This window comes from Eurosta solidaginis, chromosome 1 (genome assembly GCF_040869045.1).
Source record: "Eurosta solidaginis isolate ZX-2024a chromosome 1, ASM4086904v1, whole genome shotgun sequence".
In the NCBI taxonomy this organism is placed as follows: domain Eukaryota; kingdom Metazoa; phylum Arthropoda; class Insecta; order Diptera; family Tephritidae; genus Eurosta; species Eurosta solidaginis.
In genome coordinates this window covers 92,801,538-92,822,546 of record NC_090319.1, presented here as the reverse complement: position 1 = coordinate 92,822,546, position 21,009 = coordinate 92,801,538, and the positions used below count along the sequence as shown (strand labels likewise).

The 21,009-nt window shown below is 36.5% G+C and overlaps 1 protein-coding gene across 1 annotated transcript in view; it reads right to left on the bottom strand.

Moving 5' to 3' along the window:
* Positions 1 to 18,364, bottom strand: part of Pi4KIIalpha (phosphatidylinositol 4-kinase II alpha) — an 84,024-nt gene extending 65,660 nt beyond the window's left edge. Inside the window, exons 1-2 of the mRNA XM_067759135.1 lie at positions 17,342 to 18,364; positions 13,497 to 14,469 (exon numbers count right to left, since the gene is read on the bottom strand). Of these exons, the coding sequence (XP_067615236.1) occupies positions 13,497 to 14,469; positions 17,342 to 17,518 (1,150 nt within the window). The 5' untranslated portion in view covers positions 17,519 to 18,364. The remainder of the gene's footprint in view (positions 1 to 13,496; positions 14,470 to 17,341) is intronic.
* Between the last annotated feature and the right edge of the window lie 2,645 nt (positions 18,365 to 21,009).

Sequence of the window (21,009 nt, the reverse complement as noted above, 5' to 3'; positions counted from 1 at the left end):
GATGTCGCAGGTCCATTTCCTACTAGCAACCGCGGAAACAAATACGTACTGGTGGTTATGGATTATTTCAGTAAATGGCCAGAGGTATACCCAATCCCAAACCAAGAAGCAGAAACAGTAGCAGAAGTGGTTAAAAACGAATGGGTTGCAAGGTATGGCGTACCAATGGAGTTACATTCTGACCAAGGCAGGAATTTCGAATCAGCTGTGTTCCAAGAAATGTGTAAGTCATTGGGCATTCGAAAAACACGGACAACTGCATTGCATCCTCAATCCGATGGTATGGTAGAACGATTCAATAGAACATTGGAGGAGCACTTAAGGAAAGTAGTAGACAAGTACCATAAAGAATGGGATACCCGCATACCATTATTCTTGATGGCTGACCGATCAGCAGTGCATGAGACAACGGGCCAAACCCCTGCAAAAGTAATTTTTGGCAATGGCCTTAGACTGCCAGCTGATTTGAAGTTGTCAGGAAATCCAATGGTGTTTTGGAAGAAGAGCTGAGGGAGATACACGATCTGGTAAGGCAACGAGCAAAGATTATGAGTGACAAGATGAAAGCAAGATACGATAAAGCAATTAATTCGGAAGGGTTTCAGGAAGGAGATTTGGTGCTGTTATACAACCTACAACGTAAAAAAGGTTTGTCCCCGAAATTGCAGTGTAATTGGGAAGGCCCATACAAAGTTGTAAAACGGATCAACGATGTAGTGTACCGCATACAAACCATCGATAAACCACGAACCAAAATGAAAGTGGTCCATTTGGAAAGGCTGGCAACGTTTAGATCGAGAGATTTGTCTGACCGGGACGATCAGACTTAGGTGGAGGGCAGTGTCACGGATATTAGTATCACTAAGTTATCCCATCACTAAGGCGATGCTAAGGCCACGATAAGCAGTATTTACGTCAATAATCAAATCATGTATACACATATATAAGGCAGCCGAAATAAGTCACACACAGATGCATTTACTAATACGCCTATGTATGCGCGAGAGACTGTAAACTACAAACATTCACATCAATAACTCAATCATTATGTATCTACATAAACGAATAAATAATTGCGTCTACACATATGTACGTATACGAGCAGCGGAGCGGCAATGCACAAACACATGCATATATCTTATCTGAGTTGTCACAAGAGAGAGCAATAATTTGTGCACGTAGTTGTGGCTGGCGATTTTGTAGCCGAAACAAACTAGTAAGTTCTGGAAATCAAAGAGCCTAGAAGTATGCAGCGTAAACTATAAAAGCGGGGCAGCCGAGTAAGAAGTAATTCAGTTTGAGTTGAGCTATCAATCAGTTTGATTAAGCACGCGATCTGGCGGCCAATAGTAGAGTTTCATTTGCGTTATCAATCAGTTTGGTTATTAAGCCAGCGAGTAGCAAAGTATAAGTGTATTGTGAAGTACTTTAATAAAGGCCATTTTTCCATTATTCAATATTGGAGTTATTTATTCAACAGTTTAGTGATTCGAACTTAGCAGAGGATTGTAAATAAGAGGATTTGCAAGTAAAATCGTTACAATATTTTACTAGTTCCTTTCCTAATCTCTGACAAGAACGATGAATCCGTGTTAAGTTGTGAAGGAATATTTTTTTATACTGTGGCGAATGTTGACATCACTATGCTAGTTAATAATCACGCAACAACAAAAACATGAAGCAGCCACTCTTATGTACAAGGCAACAAAGAGATACCTCACACACACAGATGTAGTCAGCAGCCGAAGTTGTCACACATACACATGCGTATATGTAGCTCAAGTACCAAGCCCCACTCAGCATTAAGGTGATTAAATTTTGAATTTTCCTACATATCAGTACAATTTGATTACTCTTTCTGACTAAATAATGAGTTATCATACAATTGAACAAATACTTTTGATGATCAAAAACTGAAAATCATTTTTCGATCACTTTTTGGAATCATTTTTGAAGTCCTTTGATGATTAAATTTTAATATTTCATAAAAATTAACAAAAAGAATAATCAAATATGAATACTTTTGATGATCAAAAACTGAATGTTATTTTTCAATCACATTTTGGAATCACATTTGAATCAAATGTGTTTACTTTAGGTGACCAAAAATTTATAATCATTTTTCAATCAGCTTTCTGAATCTTTTCCGACTATCTTTACTTTTTATTGAAAATCTTATTTTTTTCATGTGCACACATTTTTTCAATCATGAAGTTAGAAAAAATATATAATTTTTTTTATTTATACAAAAGATATTGTAAATGCTGCTCGTAACCGAAGATGTCCCCAATCATTGCTCCACCTTCTGCTTCCTAGAAAATACATAATGGTTGGGAAATACAAAGGTTGTGAGATATTTGAACCCCAGGTAAGTGAAACTCTCTTGACATACCTGAATACGGCTTCAACATACCGTACCTTATCGTTTTTTAAGATATTGACGATCATAGCTGATGTTGGATGTTGTAGTCGCAGATATCAGTCAAGTTTATTTTCCAATTACCTTTGGTTCAAATAGCTCACTTCCGCATGCTTTCTTCCCCTGATGAAATATGTTTATCATGTAGTATCTTATTTTGTATGAGATATGAAGAATAAATCATGATAATCGTATTCAAAAATGATTCAAAAATCTCAACCAAAACGATTGAAATATGTTCACGAATATGATCAGAAAATGACTGTGAAAAGCAGTTAAATATTACTCTAAAACAATTAAAGTTCAATTTTTCAATGATAACAAATATGTATAAAAAGCGTTTCGAGACATGAATCAAAAATTATTATTCAAGAATAATCACATTTATGGTACATTTTTCTCCCGACGATACATTAACTTCCGAATAGAAAATACTTTTAAATTTGAACGTTTTTAATCATCTTGAGGTATGATATTTGAATATTTTATAATCAAAAATTTCAAAAAATGCTGGCTGGGGCAGGAGATACAGCAGTTCTAGAAGGCGAAATGTCTAGACCTTACTAGAAATATGCGGACGAGGCAACAGAGAGTATAAAAGCAGCGCAACCTGAGGAATGATTGATCAGTTTTGATTTAAGCACGCTATTGGTTGTGAAGTAAAATTGTGAAGCACTAATCCCAAAGTAATCTAAATAAAGACAAGTGTGCAATACTGAATATTGAAGTGATTTATTTAACAGTTTAGCGATTCGAACGTTAGCAGGTTTCAAATAAGCGGAATCTCCCCAAAATTCGTTAGAATACTAACTGTGCATCCCACATAGAGTATGGTGAAACCTCCCTTAGGCAGACACTAATCGTCAACCAACTCGTGTCCGTCCAAGAGATGTGTCCGCTCATGGGTGTGGGTAGCTATTTTAAAATTGTTGTTACTCACATGTCTTCTATTTCAAGAACACAGCTTTAGATTTTAGAGCCCCAATAGAGGTAGAAAGGTGGGAATGTCGTACAAAACACGTATACTCCGATGGAAGCACACTGGTCTATGGTATACTGTGTCGACCCGGCAACAAGGAAATGGTACAAGCTGGCATATCAGTAAAGTGTATTTCAAGCGAAAGTCGAATCCGTGACCAAACCAAGATATCCTCAAAGAAAGCTGCGCAAAATGCAGTAGCTTAAACTATTTTATTCACAACCAGGCGGTGAGGCTGGAATAGGAAGCAGGAAATATGTTTATCTAAGCGTTGAGCTGCGAGCTGTCAAAAATCATGTCAAATCACATTTTCAGGTCTAGAAGCAAATAGTGTGATGGGTCCCTGAAAACTTCTAGTATTTTCGAAGACGATATAGTTATTTTGTAACATCGGCCAACGGTTCTTGAAGCGATTTTTGAGTTTGGTCCTCATCGTAGGACTATGGAATTGGACAATCGCATTCTATGCGCATCACACTGTGACGCTTCTTAAACTTGATTGAGCGCATATGGTCCGACCAGGGGAGTTGTCTGCATAATATAGGTGCCCGTTAGGAGAGGTTTCTACCACCGCCTCTAACACCCCTCTCATTATGGTCCGCCCCTGTTGAAACAGCAAGTTTCCTTGGACTCCCGTTAGACATGACAAATTTTGATCGGTCGCACCTATTGGATGGGGCGAAGCACTGCTACAACAACAACAGGAGAGGTTTCTCTGTACATTAATTTTATTCGCCCAGCGCTAAGTTCGCTGCAGTAAAAATAGGAGACAGCGATAGATTTTTATATTTATTAATCAAAGGCTGTGACTATATCAGAACAATCTACAACTGAACCAGTTTAGAACGTGTTCATATGGTATAGAAATTTACGAAAGGTAAGCACTGACGCGCCACGGTCCCTCCCCCTGCAAGCTCCCTTTCACCCTTTTATGAATAACTTTAATTCTCACCAATATGATATGATTATTTGGGAGCTATTTTTGGATGACTGCGCAAATTTTTAAGGATCACAACGGAAATTTCTCTGTATCTGTACTTTTACAGGATATCTTCGGATCATTTCGACATTATTTTTGCGATAATTTCGAAATTGAATTGAGGGCTATGTCGGGACTATTTTTGAACTTTTTCGAGATCAATCCGGAACTATTACGGGATTGACTTATCTTGTTTTATTCATTTTCCGACAGGGTGGATAAATGATGTATATTGGAACGATTTTCCGTCATCCCTTGTCAAATTTGGTTTTGAGACAAACCGGTTTCGGCGTTGTGCCTACATCAGTGTCAATTTTCGTTCTGATCTGTTGTCGTCGTTTGTCCTGTTCGTCGGTACATGCGCAGGTATTGTCAAAATTGATGCTTGTGTATATTTAGTTATGTGTATGTGCTGTGTGTTCATTCAGAACCGAGGGTGGTTTACTAATCGATTTGTATGGCTGACTGGGGTAGGTAAAAATCCGTAATTTTTGTCGTTTGACCTTCTTTATGGGTTTGTTGTTTTGGTGTGTTAATTGTTTTGTGCTTATTTGTTGTTGTGTGTTTGTCTGTTGTACCTGTGTGATTACTTTGTTTCTTGTAAACAAGTTTTAAAGGCTCGAATATTGTGTCAGAAATTGTGTTTATCTGTTTGTTTATTATTCTACCGTCGAATGTTTTCTGTTTGTAGATTTCCATGTTTTTGAGTACGTTGAGACGTCGGCCTTTTGCTTGTATGTGAAGAACCCTAACTGTTTTATTGATGTTTGCTGGGGAACATTCCTCTTGTGTTCTTTCAAGTCTATGTACCAAGTGCCTTAATGATGCATTTTTATGCTGTTGGGGTGATTTGAGGTATTATGTATTATTGTGTCGGTCGCCGCTGGTTTTCTATATATGTCATAGTTAAATCTGTTGGCTTCTTTATCAATATTTATTGTGAGGTCTAGATAGTTGATTCTCTCTATTAGTTCTGTTGTGTTAGCTATTGCAAAGTCGTTCCTTAGCTCCAGAGTATCTTTCAACATCGTTTTTAAATATTTGGACAGTTTGTAACATGGTGCCGATTTAAAATTAGTTATGGGCCTCATTGGCGTGTCCAGCTTGTGGATTTTTGGTAACGCAATCAGTGGAGGAGCCGAAGGGTTCATTTCGACCAATCTATGTGCCATGTTAGAATCTACTATATTTGTTGCATTTTTTATAGCAACTTTGATTTGTTTTTGGTATTCATCTGTGGGATCCTCTCATTCGACGACGTTTCATCTCCTCTATGAGATCTTCGGTTTTGGATATATATCTCTCTTTTTCGATTAGCACAGTGGTGATTCCTTTGTCCGCTTTCGTTGTGACAATATTGTTTTTCGTTAGATTATGCCGTAGATTCTTTATTGTTTTCTCCTCTGTATTAGATTTTTGTCCTTCCTGTACTTTCACCTCCTTTTTTATGATTTCCCTGCACATGTGTCTTGCGCGCTCCTGTTCTTCCTGTGGTATCAATGATATTGCGATCTCCGCATCTACAATCGCTTGCTTCGTTTTTTTTACTGTATTTTGGTCAATGATATTGTGCTTCAGGCCCGTTTCGAGAAGTTGTGCCTCATCCTTCGTAATGGCCACTGTTGTGAGGTTAACGAACTTGTCATGAAACTGGTGTTTTTTGGTTTTGGTTACCCTCTCGTCGTCCTGCCAGCTTGTTCAATTTTCGGTTCATCGACCTGTATTTTTGTTCTAGCTCATGATCGACCTCTGTCTTAATGTGGTCGAAACATTACATTAATTCAGTCGTAGGTAGTTGTTCTGACAATATTAAATGGATAGATAATAACTCGGCTTTTGTCTCATCCTTCTTCGAGTATAAGCTTTCCAACTCATATTTTAAAAATCCCTTTCCGCTTTTCTAACTGTTTGCCTGCTAGATTTGGTATTTTCCTTTATTGTTATTTTAGCGAATTTGGTGATGGCACAACGCCGAAACCGGTTTGTCTCAAAACCAAATTTGACAATGGATGACGGAAAATCGTTCCAATATACATCATTTATTACGGGATTGGTTAAGGATCTTTCCGCGACTTCTTGGTATAAATTTCGGAATAATTTAATTTTAAGACTCCCGCATTAAAAAAATTTTCCCAGTATATCCTTCTTGAGTATAAGCTATCTGCGAGCCAAGTTCTAAAGAATGCCGTCCTGGTGTGATTGAGTCAGAAAGGCAACAGCTGGTCATCTCGATATGGAATAATCCATATATCCATACATAACTTGCAGAAAAGTTGCCAATATTCAGGCTTCTTACAGGATAATTTCGGGACTATTTCCGCATACGCCATTTGCGGATCACTTCACGAATTCATTTGGGTTGTTTCGTCGTCGTGATATTGTGGCTATTTCAGGCTCATTTCGAGAGGATTTTTGGGATAAATTCGGGACTGTTTGGGCCAGTTAGAGACTATGTTCGGAATCATTTCGGAACTTTTTCTACATTATGTTGTATTTTATCCATGCGGACTGCGCCGAGGGTATAGGTTATGATTCAATAAAATACATACAACACCGAATTGGACAAAATTATAATGCATGATACAACCTCTATTACATATTTTCCCTAGTTTTCGACGCGAATAACAAACTGTTCTCGTTTTTCACGAAAATAGTCAAACATGCCAGTCTTCCACTGGGAATTTGAAATATTCTAATTTTCATTGGGAGCGACGATATTATCGACAAACTTACAAACTAAATCGTATGTGTCTGGAGCTGCTCTCACAAAATTAGTGAAGCTCAGAACAAGTTTTTATGTTATCAATTTCAAACTACTGAAATTTTATTTTATTTATTTTATTTATTTATTTATTTATTATTACGGTCTTTAAGACCTAGTTTAGGTTAAAATAAGAGATTAAACATAAATACTCATGTCACATTTAGTGACGTACAATATAAAAATAATTTTTCTTTGAACTTACTAATATTTTCACAGTCTTTCAAATCAGAAGGTAACTCATTATACATTTTATACCCTAAATATTCAAGAGACCTTTTGGCGAACTCAGTTCTTATTCTAGGCAGTCTTATATTATTGCAATTTCTTGTTCCATAATTGTGGATTTCATGATTATAATGTATTTTACTACTCAGGTAATTCGGTAACATTCCTAACCTAAGTTGGTGTATAAATTTCAATGTGAAATAACTAACTGACTGTTTAATACTAAGCCAGTTTAATCTATTGAGCATTACAATTTTTGGCGTTCTTGGAGGACATTTTAAAATAAATCGCATTGCCTTGTTTTGCTGTATTTGAAGTTTCTTAATATATATATCATTACTTAATAGCAGAATAGTAGGACAATAAATAAAGTGTGGTTCAATAATTGAACGATATACCAATATTTTATGACTTTGACTGATATGTTTACATGTTCTATACATGAAGCCTATTTTCTGTGCAATTTTCCTTTCCAGATAAGTTACATGCTCCCCAAAATTTAGATTATCATCAATCAAAACTCCTAAATACTTAATTTTGTCTACTCTTTGGATTTCCACGTTTTTTACCTTCAGCGTAATATTATTTAAACTATTGTTACTTATGATATTAGTGTTTTTACAAAATATCATGAACTTAGTTTTTTCGACATTTAATTTCAGTTTTCTAAGGCATAACCATTTGTATAGCGAGTCCAGGTCTTCTTGTATCGCATATCTCCCCCGCAAAATTGTTCATTATAAAAATGTTTACTAAAAATAGACAGTGGGTGTGGCACCTTCCAACAAACTAGAAACTGCGTGGCACATCTCAAAAAAATGGAATCTGTACGCTACGTTACTGAAGTTTCGAACAGATATCTATAGGAAAATTGTGTGTTATACCTTCAAAACAACTTACAACTTACAACTTTACATCGCATATGAATTGCTTATGTCATCAATATATTCCTACTGAAAACAAGACGTTAGGGATTTTAGAAGAAAGGGGAGGACACACCCCATACAAACTATACTTTTCAAATAACATTAAGAAGATGAAAGTGATAAAAAAAATAAGTGAAATTAAATTGAGAATTTTTCTCGGCGGATGAATGACCACTGGTCGAATTCTAATGGGCAATAAATATTTAAATGAATCAATAAAAATCAAAAAGTACGACATAAGAGCTTCAGCCATGCACAACTTCGCTTCTAAGCAATAGAGAGTTTAAATTAGTAAGCTAATAAAAAATAGCATAAATCTTATTCACAATCTAAATATGTATTGTGACGAATATTAGTGACACTAAGTGATACTTTTTATGAATATATTATGGATATTCAATTCGTCTATATTTGTTCAATAAGTTTTTATAATTAAATAATCACGATATATTTTTAATAATTATATTCGTTCAATAATCAATTCAAAAACCATATATATATTTTTCACATCAAAAAATAACATGAAATATAAAAACTTGAAACTCGATTTTTAAAGAAAAATTAAAGTTTTTAACAATAACAAGTATTTCATAACAACGTGTAGTAAATCACTACACTTTTTTTTTTTTTTTTTTTGTTTTGCGGTAATTTTACCGAAGTGGCACAAATTTCATTCCTATCGTAAGGATTGGGTATATTTTCTGAAAAGAACTCACATGGATCCTCTATATCTATAAGAGACCTGTTTTGTCTATCTCCCGCGCCCGTTTCACGCGGAGAATGAAACATTTTGAAAAAGGTTCACAAAAAAACAAAAAAAAAAGAAAAAAAAAAAATAAAACAATATTTTCAAAGATAGATTTGGTTAGGGCTTATCATCAGATACCTGTTGCGGAAGAAGACATTCATAAGACTGCCATAACCACACCTTTTGGAATGTTCGAATTCGTCAGAATGCCTTTTGGATTACGAAATTCAGCGCAAACATTCCAAAGGTTTATAAATGGAGTGTTACGCGATTTAGATTTTATATTTGTTTATTTGGACGACATACCGATAGCTAGTAAAGATGAATCAGAACATTTACAACATTCTAATATACTATTTCAACGTTTAGATAAGTACGGATTGAATATCAAGCCATCTAAGTGGGTTTTTGGAGTAGGTAAAATTAATTTACTAGGTTACAACATATCGTCTGAAGGTATTCAACCATCAGCGGAGAAAATTCAATCAATTCTTGATTTTGGACGGCCAATGTCAATCAAACAAATGCAAAAGTTTGTGGGAATGGTTAATTTTTACCATAGGTATATACCAAAGCTTGCTGAAATGCTAGGCCCAATACACATCATGATAACAAAGGCATCGAAGAGCAAAGATAAGGTACTTGATTGGTCTGATGAAACATTGCAGGCATTTGAGAAAGTAAAAGAGAGTTTTGCTAAGAAAACATTGTTAACACATTTCAACAGTGAAGCAATTCTCTCTGTTGCTGTAGACGCATCAAATAGGGCTATTGGAGGAGTTCTTCAACAGGAAATCAACAATACTAAAGAACCGTTAGCTTTCTTCTCTAAGAAACTTAGTCCGTCTGAATGTAAATATAGTACTTTTGATAGAGAGTTACTCGCTATTTATTTAACTATTAAACACTTTAAACATTGGTTGGAAGGTAGATCTTTTACGGTTTATACGGATCACAAGCCACTTACATTTGCATTGAATTCAAAGGTAGATCGAAGTCCCAGACAGACAAGACATTTGGAGTTCATATCCCAATTTACTAGTGACATTAAATACATAAAAGGGGAATTAGGGGATGCGTTGTCAAGGATACCCGAAGTTTTAACGTTAGAAACCATTTATGTAAATTTAAAAGAGTTATTTATTGAACAAGGAAAAGATGATGAAATAAAATCATTAGTAGAAAATCTAAATTGTAGACATAAATTAGAACTAATATCAGTTCCATTTTTAAATATTCAAATTTGGTGTGTGACATCACTTAATTTAACAAGGCCATATAAACCTCAAGTGTTAAGAAAATTAGTGTTTGAGAAATTACATGGTATAGCCCACGTTGGTATTAAAGCAACACGCCGGTTAATCACTAATAGATATTTTTGGCCAGGAATGAATAAAGATGTAAACCAGTGGGCGAAAGAATGCATTAATTGTCAAAAAAGTAAAATTTATAGACATACAAAATCGCAAGTTTCGAAAATACCAATTCCAAAAGGGCGTTTTGAACGTGTACATTTAGATATCGGTGGACCTCTTCCTCCATCACATGATTTTAGATTTATATTAACTTTAATAGATAGGAATTCTCGTTGGCCGGAAGCATATCCTCTTCAAAATATTTCCGCGAAAAATGTGGCAGAAACTTTCTTTCGTGAGTATATATCACGATTTGGAGTTCCGTTGACAATTACAACTGATCAGGGATCGCAATTTACATCGCAGGTTTTTACAGAGGTCTCAAAACTATTAGAAAGTCATAAAATCATAACCACTGCTTATCATCCGCAAGCTAATGGAATAGTTGAACGCTTTCATAGGCAACTTAAAGCTTCAATTATGGCAAGTGGAAGTGCAGCTGAATGGTATGAGGAGTTACCTATAGTGTTGTTAGGTTTGCGATCATCCTATAAAGAAGACATTCAATCTACAGCTGCAGAGATGGTATATGGGGAAAATCTAAGACTTCCTTCGCAAATGGTAGTTCGATCTGAAAATAACTTTGACTCATCTGATGTTCTGTTAAAATTAAAACAAAATTTAAAGAATTGTGCATCAAACATATCTCATCATAAAAATTCACTAGTTTATGTTCCAAAATATTTAAATGATTGCAAGTTTGTATTAGTTAGAGTTGATAGAAAGAGAACCGGTTTACAAGAGCCATATGAAGGACCATTTGAGGTAATAGAGAAAACACCAAAGTGGTTCAAAATTAATTATTATAATAAATTCATGAATATTTCTATAGACAGAATTAAACCTGCATATTTGGATGCGAGTAACTATAGTTGTTTGAATAAAACAAAAAGAGTTACATTTAATTTGTTAAATATGGAACAGTTTGGAAGAGGGGAGTAGTGTAGGGATTTACTACACGTTGTTATGAAATACTTGTTATTGTTAAAAACTTTAATCTTTCTTTAAAAATCGAGTTTCAAGTTTTTATATTTCATTTTATTTTTTGATGTGAAAAATATATATATGGTTTTTGAATTGATTATTGAACGAATATAATTATTAAAAATATATCGTGATTATTTAATTATAAAAACTTATTGAACAAATATAGATGAATTGAATATCCATAGTATATTCATAAAATTTGGCGACCCCGCCAGGAGCCGAAGAGCGTAATCCTGCTGAAATTTTACTCAAAGCGGAAATTTTACTCAAAGCGGAATATTAGATATATACAACAAACGGCCAGCAATTCATACAATCAATATTTCTAAACGTAATCCTTGCGCATTTAAGCTGAAATTTTTACTCAAAACGGAATATTAGATATACATATACAACAAACGGCCAGCAATCCATACAATCAATATTTCTAGAAGGCTTTCCGGTGTTACTTTATCTTCAGACCAATCACATGAAATCGTAAAGTTTTGGCAGAAACCACCACATTTTATGAATATATTATGGATATTCAATTCATCTATATTTGTGCAATAAGTTTTTATAATTAAATAATCACGATATATTTTTAATAATTATATTCGTTCAATAATCAATTCAAAAACCATATATATATTTTTCACATCAAAAAATAACATGAAATATAAAAACTTGAAACTCGTTTTTTAAAGAAAAATTAAAGTTTTTAACAATAACAAGTATTTCATAACAACGTGTAGTAAATCCCTACAATACTCACATCCCTAGTCTGATGCTAAGTAAATGAAGTCACAACAACAATAAAGCAGACAGTCACTTGTATCTACATAAACGAATCAATCATTATGTCTACACATATGTACGTACACGCAGCGGAGAGAAAACGCACAAACAAATGCATATATCTTATCTGAGATGCGCTCAAAAGTAGGCAATAATTTGTGCAAGTAACACTCAAAAAAGAGCTCAAAATACCAAAAAGGAATTTTTAAGCTGTAATTTCAGCTCCTTATTATATAAGCACTTGGGGTGAGCTACTTTTTTTTAAAGAGCGGCTTAACGGCCATAGTTAGTCGGATATTATCCAAGCTCTGCGAAATACAATAACTTTTATGAGTGGGCTCCTTCAACGCAATTTTCGTTTAGAAGTTAAGGATGTCATCAGGGAGATGAATCCGAAGATTTAAGCAACAAAGTCACAACAATGTCCTCACTAGCAATGTTAAGGTAACAGCCCGACCATCTTGGAAACGATTTCGGGTCGTCAGAGCCTTATCTGCTAGATAAATGGGATTCGACCCCAGTAGGTGAGGTTTACAATGGGATTTGAGAAGCTGTAGGTCGTTGCTTATTGCCAGTTATCAGTTGAGTCTGTCTGTTTATCATAAAGAAAAAACTAGGTGTTGTACATTAGGTAGGAAAATGTAGACATTTAAGTGCCAATTAGAGCACAGTCTATATCATTTTAAAAGTCTATATCATTAAAAAAGACGACTCACAAGTTGAATTTTATTTAATAACAAAAAAATAAACAATTACAGTGACTCATTCTATGCAGTGACAAATGTAGTAGGAATACAAAAAAATAGCGAGTGGTACAAAAATCACCAAAGTACATGGGCAGTGGCAAAACTTTACAACAAAAGTTTTACTGAATGGATACGAGAAGCCAAGGGGAATTCCAACTTTGACGTTGAGAAGCCATAGATAGCACAAAAGTTCTCAGCCATGCGCGAAAAAGTGCATATATTTATTTCAAACGTCGGTAAATGGAGCCCTGCGATGTGACGTATGTAGGTCAAAACGAAGCCACAATGCAAAAAAAAAAAAAAAAAACAACAATACAGTTGAATGTACACAGATAACTACAATCTATTACACTTATGGTAAAAGCAAACAAATATAATAATCGTATGCTCATATTAATGTGCAGTGTAATGCTGACACACAATGCCTATCTCTATATGTGCATGTATATATAAATTTTTTAGGGCGGATTTCACATAATGTGCAGAATAATGATTTTCTATTTATTTTTATTTTTAATTATGTACACTTACCCATAAATATATTAACCGCCTGTTCATGATGAGCTCCACTGCCACTACTATGCCCATGCCCCCCTAGCAACGGTTGTGACTCTCGATTATCACTGCACGTATCCATAATGGAACCACTTTCAAAATCAACTTCTGGCACTAAACAAATCTCATCACCATCATCTCCGCTGTCGTACTGCCGATGTTGTATTGATGAAGCTACCAGCTGATTTGATTTCGTTTGTTTAAAATTACGCGATGTCACTGTAGTCGCTACGGGTGGTGGTGGTGTCGATGATGATGACAACGTATGTCGATATAAATTTGCTTGATGTACTGGAGATGTTGTTTGACTGTCATATTTCGGTGTACTGCGTGTGCTAAGATTACTCCCACTAACGCTAACGCTACTCGCGCTACTACTAGTGCTACTGACATTCCCTGTACCACTTTGACTGCCGTCACTACTCATTGTAGGTTGATGCTGAGCAGTTTTGTTACAGTCGAGTCCATTACTCAGCGCTAGGGCTAGTGATGGTGTATTGGGTGGTGAGAGTGAAATGTAATTGTTGCTATTATTGTGCGTCATTGTGTTTTCTTCTAATAACAGAAGCTGTTGCTGGTTTTGTTGTTGATTGCAATAGCTTGCTTGATTATATTGCGAGTGCCCATTGAGCGAATTAAAAAAGTCACTCTCAATATTTGCAACGCCATTGCTGCTCGCAACTTCATTATCAGCTTCATCGTCACCATCGGAATCGGTATAGCGAGCAACTGTTTTGCCACGAGCATGTGTAATATGTCTGTTGGCGCTTGCCCCATCCTCAACAGATACATCCACCGCATTACTTTGTTCATCATTATCATCATCGTTGGTATCATTGGTGTGCTCGTCGTCTTCATCGTCGACTGATAGCAAAATTTGCTCTCGTCGTGACTTTTTCTTTGGTTTTCTCTTTTTCTTTTTTGTTTTGTTCAGTCCTATTGTGTTTATCTATGGATTAAAAAGAAAACAAATACAAATGTGAATATTTGCATTTGGAAGCATGTTTTTAAATATAACAGTATGTATTTTCTTTATCTTTTCATTATTTAATCTCTTCAAATCCTTTAATCATATTATCTTTATAGCACAATGCAAAGGAATTTTTCGAGCGGAATTGTCCTAAAATGAAAAGTACAGACCCATTAAGTAATAAACGCAAATCTTCCAAGGATAAATATTTCAAAATGAAATTATTTAAGATGAACGCTATACTTAAAATCATCAAAGAGCTTCTCCGTAAACGAAAAGGTAATCTTGCTGAATTTTCAATTAAATTATCAATTGGCTGAAACCATATCCAGCGCAGATCCAGAATAGAAATTTTTGCGGTCAACATTGACAAATATTTTTTTTTTTTCCATTTTTAGGTAAAACTGGAAGCTAGTGTTCATTCTAGCACTAAAGTCGGCAAGCTTGTATGTCCTACAGCAGCCGCCTTATGTGCATTCTAAGCTTTTAGCGGAGAAAACCTTGGTCGCGATGTTGGGGATGGAAGCTCACGCAGATGGGGAAAGCTTCTGATCCTTAGGTCGGTTTTTGTACAGGCACTTTAGGCAGCGAGGATATTTTTCTAAGGGCCACTCTAAAACCTGTGCGTCTGGTTTGAAACCCATCTTGTAAGACCCTACTGCAATGAAAACCTTGAAGAGGATAGAATAACGAGACCTTTATGCAATCATTGCAAATATTTGAAGTTCTACCACGAGCATGTGGGGGCATGAACCTGAGGCCCTGACCATTTATGTGGTTCATGGCGCCGTTGCCCGCTTGGCAACTTTTTGAAAGAAAAGGCTGATATTACCACAATCCAAGAGATGCTATGGGCGAAATTTGTAATTAAGACCATTAAAATGGCCCCAGCGGGTTAGGGAGTCACAATATACCCGCGGTAGGTATGCCTGTCATAAGAGGCGACTAAAATACCAGATTCAAGGGGATGTGTAACGCAACACTTTCAGGTTGCCAGCGCAATATATAGCTTCTCCAAAACCAAATCGTCAACCTTACCTATCCGTGGCGAATCCTGTTTCACTAACAGACGAGGCTCTGGCGACCCCAAACTCCTCATAGAACTTGGGGGTGGGGAGGGAGAGTTGGCCTGAAAGTTTATTGTGGCCGTATAAATCGTTCCCGAGATGGTCGGGTTAGCACCTTAATGGTGCTGTGTTACCGGAGCGTAATGGATCTGTATCCGGCAAAGGACTATCACATCGACAACACTCCCCAAAGCCTTCGGGGAGTAACCTTATCGCTGCAACAACAACAACCATTAAAATGCGAAAGGATTGAGCTATATTAGCCTGCAAATGTTATTTTAAAAAATTTTGACAGAACGAGGACTTTAGCCGGAAGTAGTGCCTGTAAGAATGAAAACTGCGAACTGGGTCCCGTTTCACAAAACAAACAAGTCTTGTATATTGTTGGAAAGACGTCGAACAACAGCACCAGCTAAGTCAAAATTGGGAAGGACTTTTCTTCACCTTCGAAACTGTGTGAAATTTCTGACGACCACTTTTCGTGCTATTTCCTTATTTTTAGGCTGAATAAAATTATACAAACTACAGAGACTGCAATTACTGGCGTATGCCACTACATTGACACCATCGGTCTTAACAATACGACACTTGGGAAAGAACCTAACCTTTCCAGAATCATATTCAGCAAATGATTATCCCAAAGGCTTTGGGGTTACGATATTCTCAGCGGAGAGTTGACAACAACAACGAGGTCACAGATTGGATGGACATAAATAACTTTCATGGAAGCCACGTGAACTGACAGTTTCAATAAGGTTGAGCCCCAGTGATGTTGACGTTAGACGAGTTTTCTTCACTAAACAATCAAGGAGATGTGGATAGTTCACTTACCGGAATGCCTTAAACTTAGACTGGATAAGGAAGGAATTAGCTGTGTCAACTCATTTCACCATACGTTTACGCAATTCTGTATCTCAAATAAAATTAGGGGCTTCCAGAAATTACATGGGGTTAATTTCTACATATCGACACTCCTTTCGCCCCAGAAGGAGTTACTATCGCTTCCGACGCCGACGACTGCACGATAGTGGCAACGGGACCTGGCCCTTCAATAGACGAACTAGTTTCTGAAATAAACATCTTATCACCTGCATTCACTGCCACTCTGTTCACGACTTGGACGTCGTTCACGTCGATGGTGTTGCATTACCGACTGTTAGTCTCCCAAAAATCTTAGGGTAACAGTCTATAATACTCTCACGTTCAGGCCCTAGGCAAAATCTTCAGTTTCTGAAAACGCATTTGCCTGGACGCTCGTGGTTAGCCCCGTTATCAATATACACTATCGTACTCTTGCAGTAGAAGTAAGGAGAGTACCAACAAGAACAACAACCAAAGGAGATATGAATCACACTGCCACCACTTCGTTCAGGATATTGTAATAGACACTCTTACTTACACTCCGACATACGTATGTCCTGCATGCGATGTGTCCCCACATGCACCAACCATCCTTTCAATTGTAATGCTGAACCTACGCCTCTAACACCAATCTCCCTACTTCTGTTGAAACTGCTACTTTCATTGACTCCCGTTAAAGGACTTTGATGACCATTTGTGAGTAGTCGCCCCCATTGAATGGAGCAAAGCACTGTCAACACAACAACAGAGGCTTCCAAGGGCGAAGACGCTGGACTAAGTTTGTGATGAAATAAAATCTAACAAAGTGAGGAAACAAGGAAGGTTGGATGAACAAAACCATTGACATACACATACACTAATACATGGATAGATATGTTTATATAAATGTGCTTGCATTTTTTAATTATCAATAATAATCTTACCTCTACTTGTGTTACGAGCTTGTTGACGTTCATTGAACCTACTGATGTACCAAAATCCTGAATATTCGTTGCTGCAACTGCAGCGGCTGCTGCTGCTACAGCTTCATCTTCAGATAGCGTACTGATTAAGTCGACATTTTCAACTTGTACCAACGATTGATTGTTAGTAGATGACATCTGCGCTATATATATACGTTGTTTGCAATGTGTATTAGTATGCACTGGCGGCGTTAAGAACAACAAAGTTGGTTCCTTACAAACACCTCGGACTATTTACTGCTTGTGTGCCAGTCTCCAAACGTCAAGCTAACTGCACAGGGACTTTGCCACCAGCTGCCTTAGTATATTGGACTCTTCGTTTTGTGTTGCGGAAGCTGGCGCATTCGCAGGCATATGTAGCTCGAGTTAAGTGTTAATCACCTGCCTATTTTCGTTCTTTACTTTTTTCAAATATTTATTTGCGATTTTCAAATCAAAACACGTATATCTATTTTCCGAGGATGTCTAGTCAAATTTATTGATTTCTTATTTGCTTCCCTCTGCAAATTCTGCCTTTGTTTTCCACATCAGCAGTTGTTTTTGTTGCTATCTTTTCTTATCTTTCCAGCTTTGCTAGAACTTTGGGATGAATGTTTGTATGTACATTGAAAACTGTATTCTACCACTAACTGGCACCGAACAAAGTCTCACACTTATCAAATAAATCACTTCATCACAAATCCATATAATTCTTATTAAATTAATGAAAAACACTATTTAATAAATTATGATAAAGAGTAAAGTACCAAATTACTCAGAAAAGTTCTTCCTTACTGTATGAAATGATTAGAAACGTAGAAAAAATTAGCATAATTACAAAATGACAGCTGTTGTCAAAATCAGTTGGGAACCTCCCCTGCCATATTCTTTGAAATTTTTAAAACCCTTGTGCCATCTTTTGGCGAAGTTTTTGAGGCCTTATAAAGATGATAAAAATAATAGGTCAGTTTATAATTTTTGCGATATTCATCTACTTCCCTACAAGAAACGCTGATAGTTTTACTAATACACTCACACTTGTAATTGACAATGCTGATCCTGCGATGACGTAAACATTGATACTCAAATTTACGTATGTTGTTGTTGTTGTTGTTGTAGCAATACTCGCCCCACCTAATAGCCGCGACCGATCACAAATTGTCATCAATATCCTCTAACGGGAGTCCAAGGAAACTTGCCGTTTCAACAGGGGTGGACCATAAGGAAATGGGTGTTAGAGGCGTTGGTTCCACATTACAATTGAAGAGATAGTTGGTGTCATGTGGGGACACATTGCAAGCGGGGCATACATTTGTATGTCGGGGTTCATAATAATAATTTTATTTATTTACGGTCTTTAAGACCTAGTTCAAGGTAAAAAAAAAAAAAATATATATATATATATACATATAAATAAATTGTATACATTACATGCTTAATGACTTACAGTATAAAAATAATTTTGCTTTAAACTTATTAATATTTTTACAGTCTTTTATCGCATTTGGTAATTCATTGTACATTTTATAACCTATATATTCTAAAGTCTTCTTCGCGAACTCCGTTCTTACTCTAGGCAGTCTTATATTTCCGCTGCTTCAATTCCATAGTTATGTATTTCATGATTAAAATGTATTCTCCCGTTGAGATAATTCGGTGTTATTCCTAATTTCATATGATGTATAAATTTCAATGTGAAATAATATATCGACTATTTTCCACTGAGCCAGTTTAACATATTTAGCATTGTAGTTTTTGGTGTTCTAAGCGAACATTTTAAAATTAATCGCATTGCCTTGTTTTGTTGTATCTGCAGTTTTTTTATTTGTGTGTCATTTGCTAATAGCAGGATTGTTGGACAATAGATAAAGTGCGGTTCAATAATTGATCGATACACTAATAATTTGTGTCGTTGACTAATATATTTACAAGTTCTGTACATAAAACCAATTTTTTTTGCAATTTTGTTTTCTAAATAACTTATGTGTTCTCCAAATCTAAGGTTTTTGTCGATCCAGACTCCTAGGTATTTGATCTTGTCTACTTGCTGAATTTCAACATTTCTTATCTTCAGAGTAATATTGCTAATGTTATTGGGACCCATAATGCTTTGATTTTTGCAAAATATCATACTTTTGGTTTTATCCACGTTCACTTTCAACTTTCTATGGCATAGCCATTTGTAAAGGGAGTCTAAGTCTTCTTGCATTTTCGATACCGCAAAGCCCGCACTTCTTTCACTAATGGTTATCAATGCATCATCCGCAAATAGTCGAATATTGCAATATTTCAAGCATTCTTTAATATCGTTAATATATATTGTAAACAATAGCGGTGCCAAATCATGGCATCTTTAAATACGCCCTCCGACAAAAGCTTTTTTCCACCATATTTGTTTCTAAAAGATTTAGTAATGTTCATTATATCATCTAACTCTACGTCGGTGAATTGAAAAGTTTCAATTGCATTATTTACACTTGTTTCTGCCGCAATTGGAATTATTTCAATGCTATCATTAATTTCAGCTAAATAAAAAAAATAAGCTTCATAAAGGTCCGACGCTTGTTTATGGAGTTCACCAAGGACCTGCTTCTGTTTTTTCACTTCATACGGCTTGGTTCTCAGGTGCCGTATTTCCTGAAAATGCTTACGGAGATGACTCCTTAAGCCCCTAGGCGGTGCTGGTTCATCAATCAGATGTCTGTTGGGATGCCCAGGTTTCTGGGTATTCAACAGGAACTTGTTGGTCAGCATCTCATTTCTCTCCCTGATGGGGAGTATTCTCGCCTCATGCAGATGGTGTTCTGGGGACATAAGAAGACAGCCCTTGGCGATTCTGAGAGCAGTATTTTGGCAGGCCTGTAGTTTCTTCCAGTGGGTAATTTTTAGGCTTGGCGACCATATGGGTGACGCGTAGCACGTAATCGGCTGGCCAATTGCTTTGTATGTAGTCATGAGCGTTTCTTTATCTTTTCCCCAAGTACTGCCAGTGAGGGATTTGAGGATTTTGTTACGGCTCTGAATTCTCGGAACAATTGCGGCTGCGTGCTCACCAAAATTTAGATCCTGATCAACCGTCACACCCAAGATTTTGGGGTGTCGGACAGTCGGTAGCGTAGTGCCATCGACATGGGGGTATTGATTTAAACCGCAATTTATCTGGGTGCTAATGGCATTCAGCGCGGTGGTAGTGCTATGGAGTTTTCTGAAGCCATGCTGATGAGGGGCTAGCTGCAAATTTGCTTGGAAATAAGGGAGCAGAATGGCTTCAAGCGTCTTTGCCACTGGCGATAGGAGATATATCGGACGATACGACTCACCTATGTTAGCTGGTTTCCCAGGCTTTAGTAGCGGGACCACCTGGGCCATTTTCCATTTCTCAGGTATGACAAAGGTGGAAAGAGACAGATTGAAGACATGTGCTAAATATTTGAACCCCTCTTTCCCTAGGTTTTTAAGCATCGGCATGGCTATGCCGTCTGGGCCCACTGCTTTGGATGGTTTAGCACGACCAATGGCGTGCTCAACGTCTTTAGCGGTGATGGTGATTGGTGACGCGCTGAATTTGTGTTTATGTGCGCGTCTATTGGCTCTCCGTCTATCTTTGTCGACCGTAGGATGCATTATATATTGTCGGCAGAAAGCGCTCG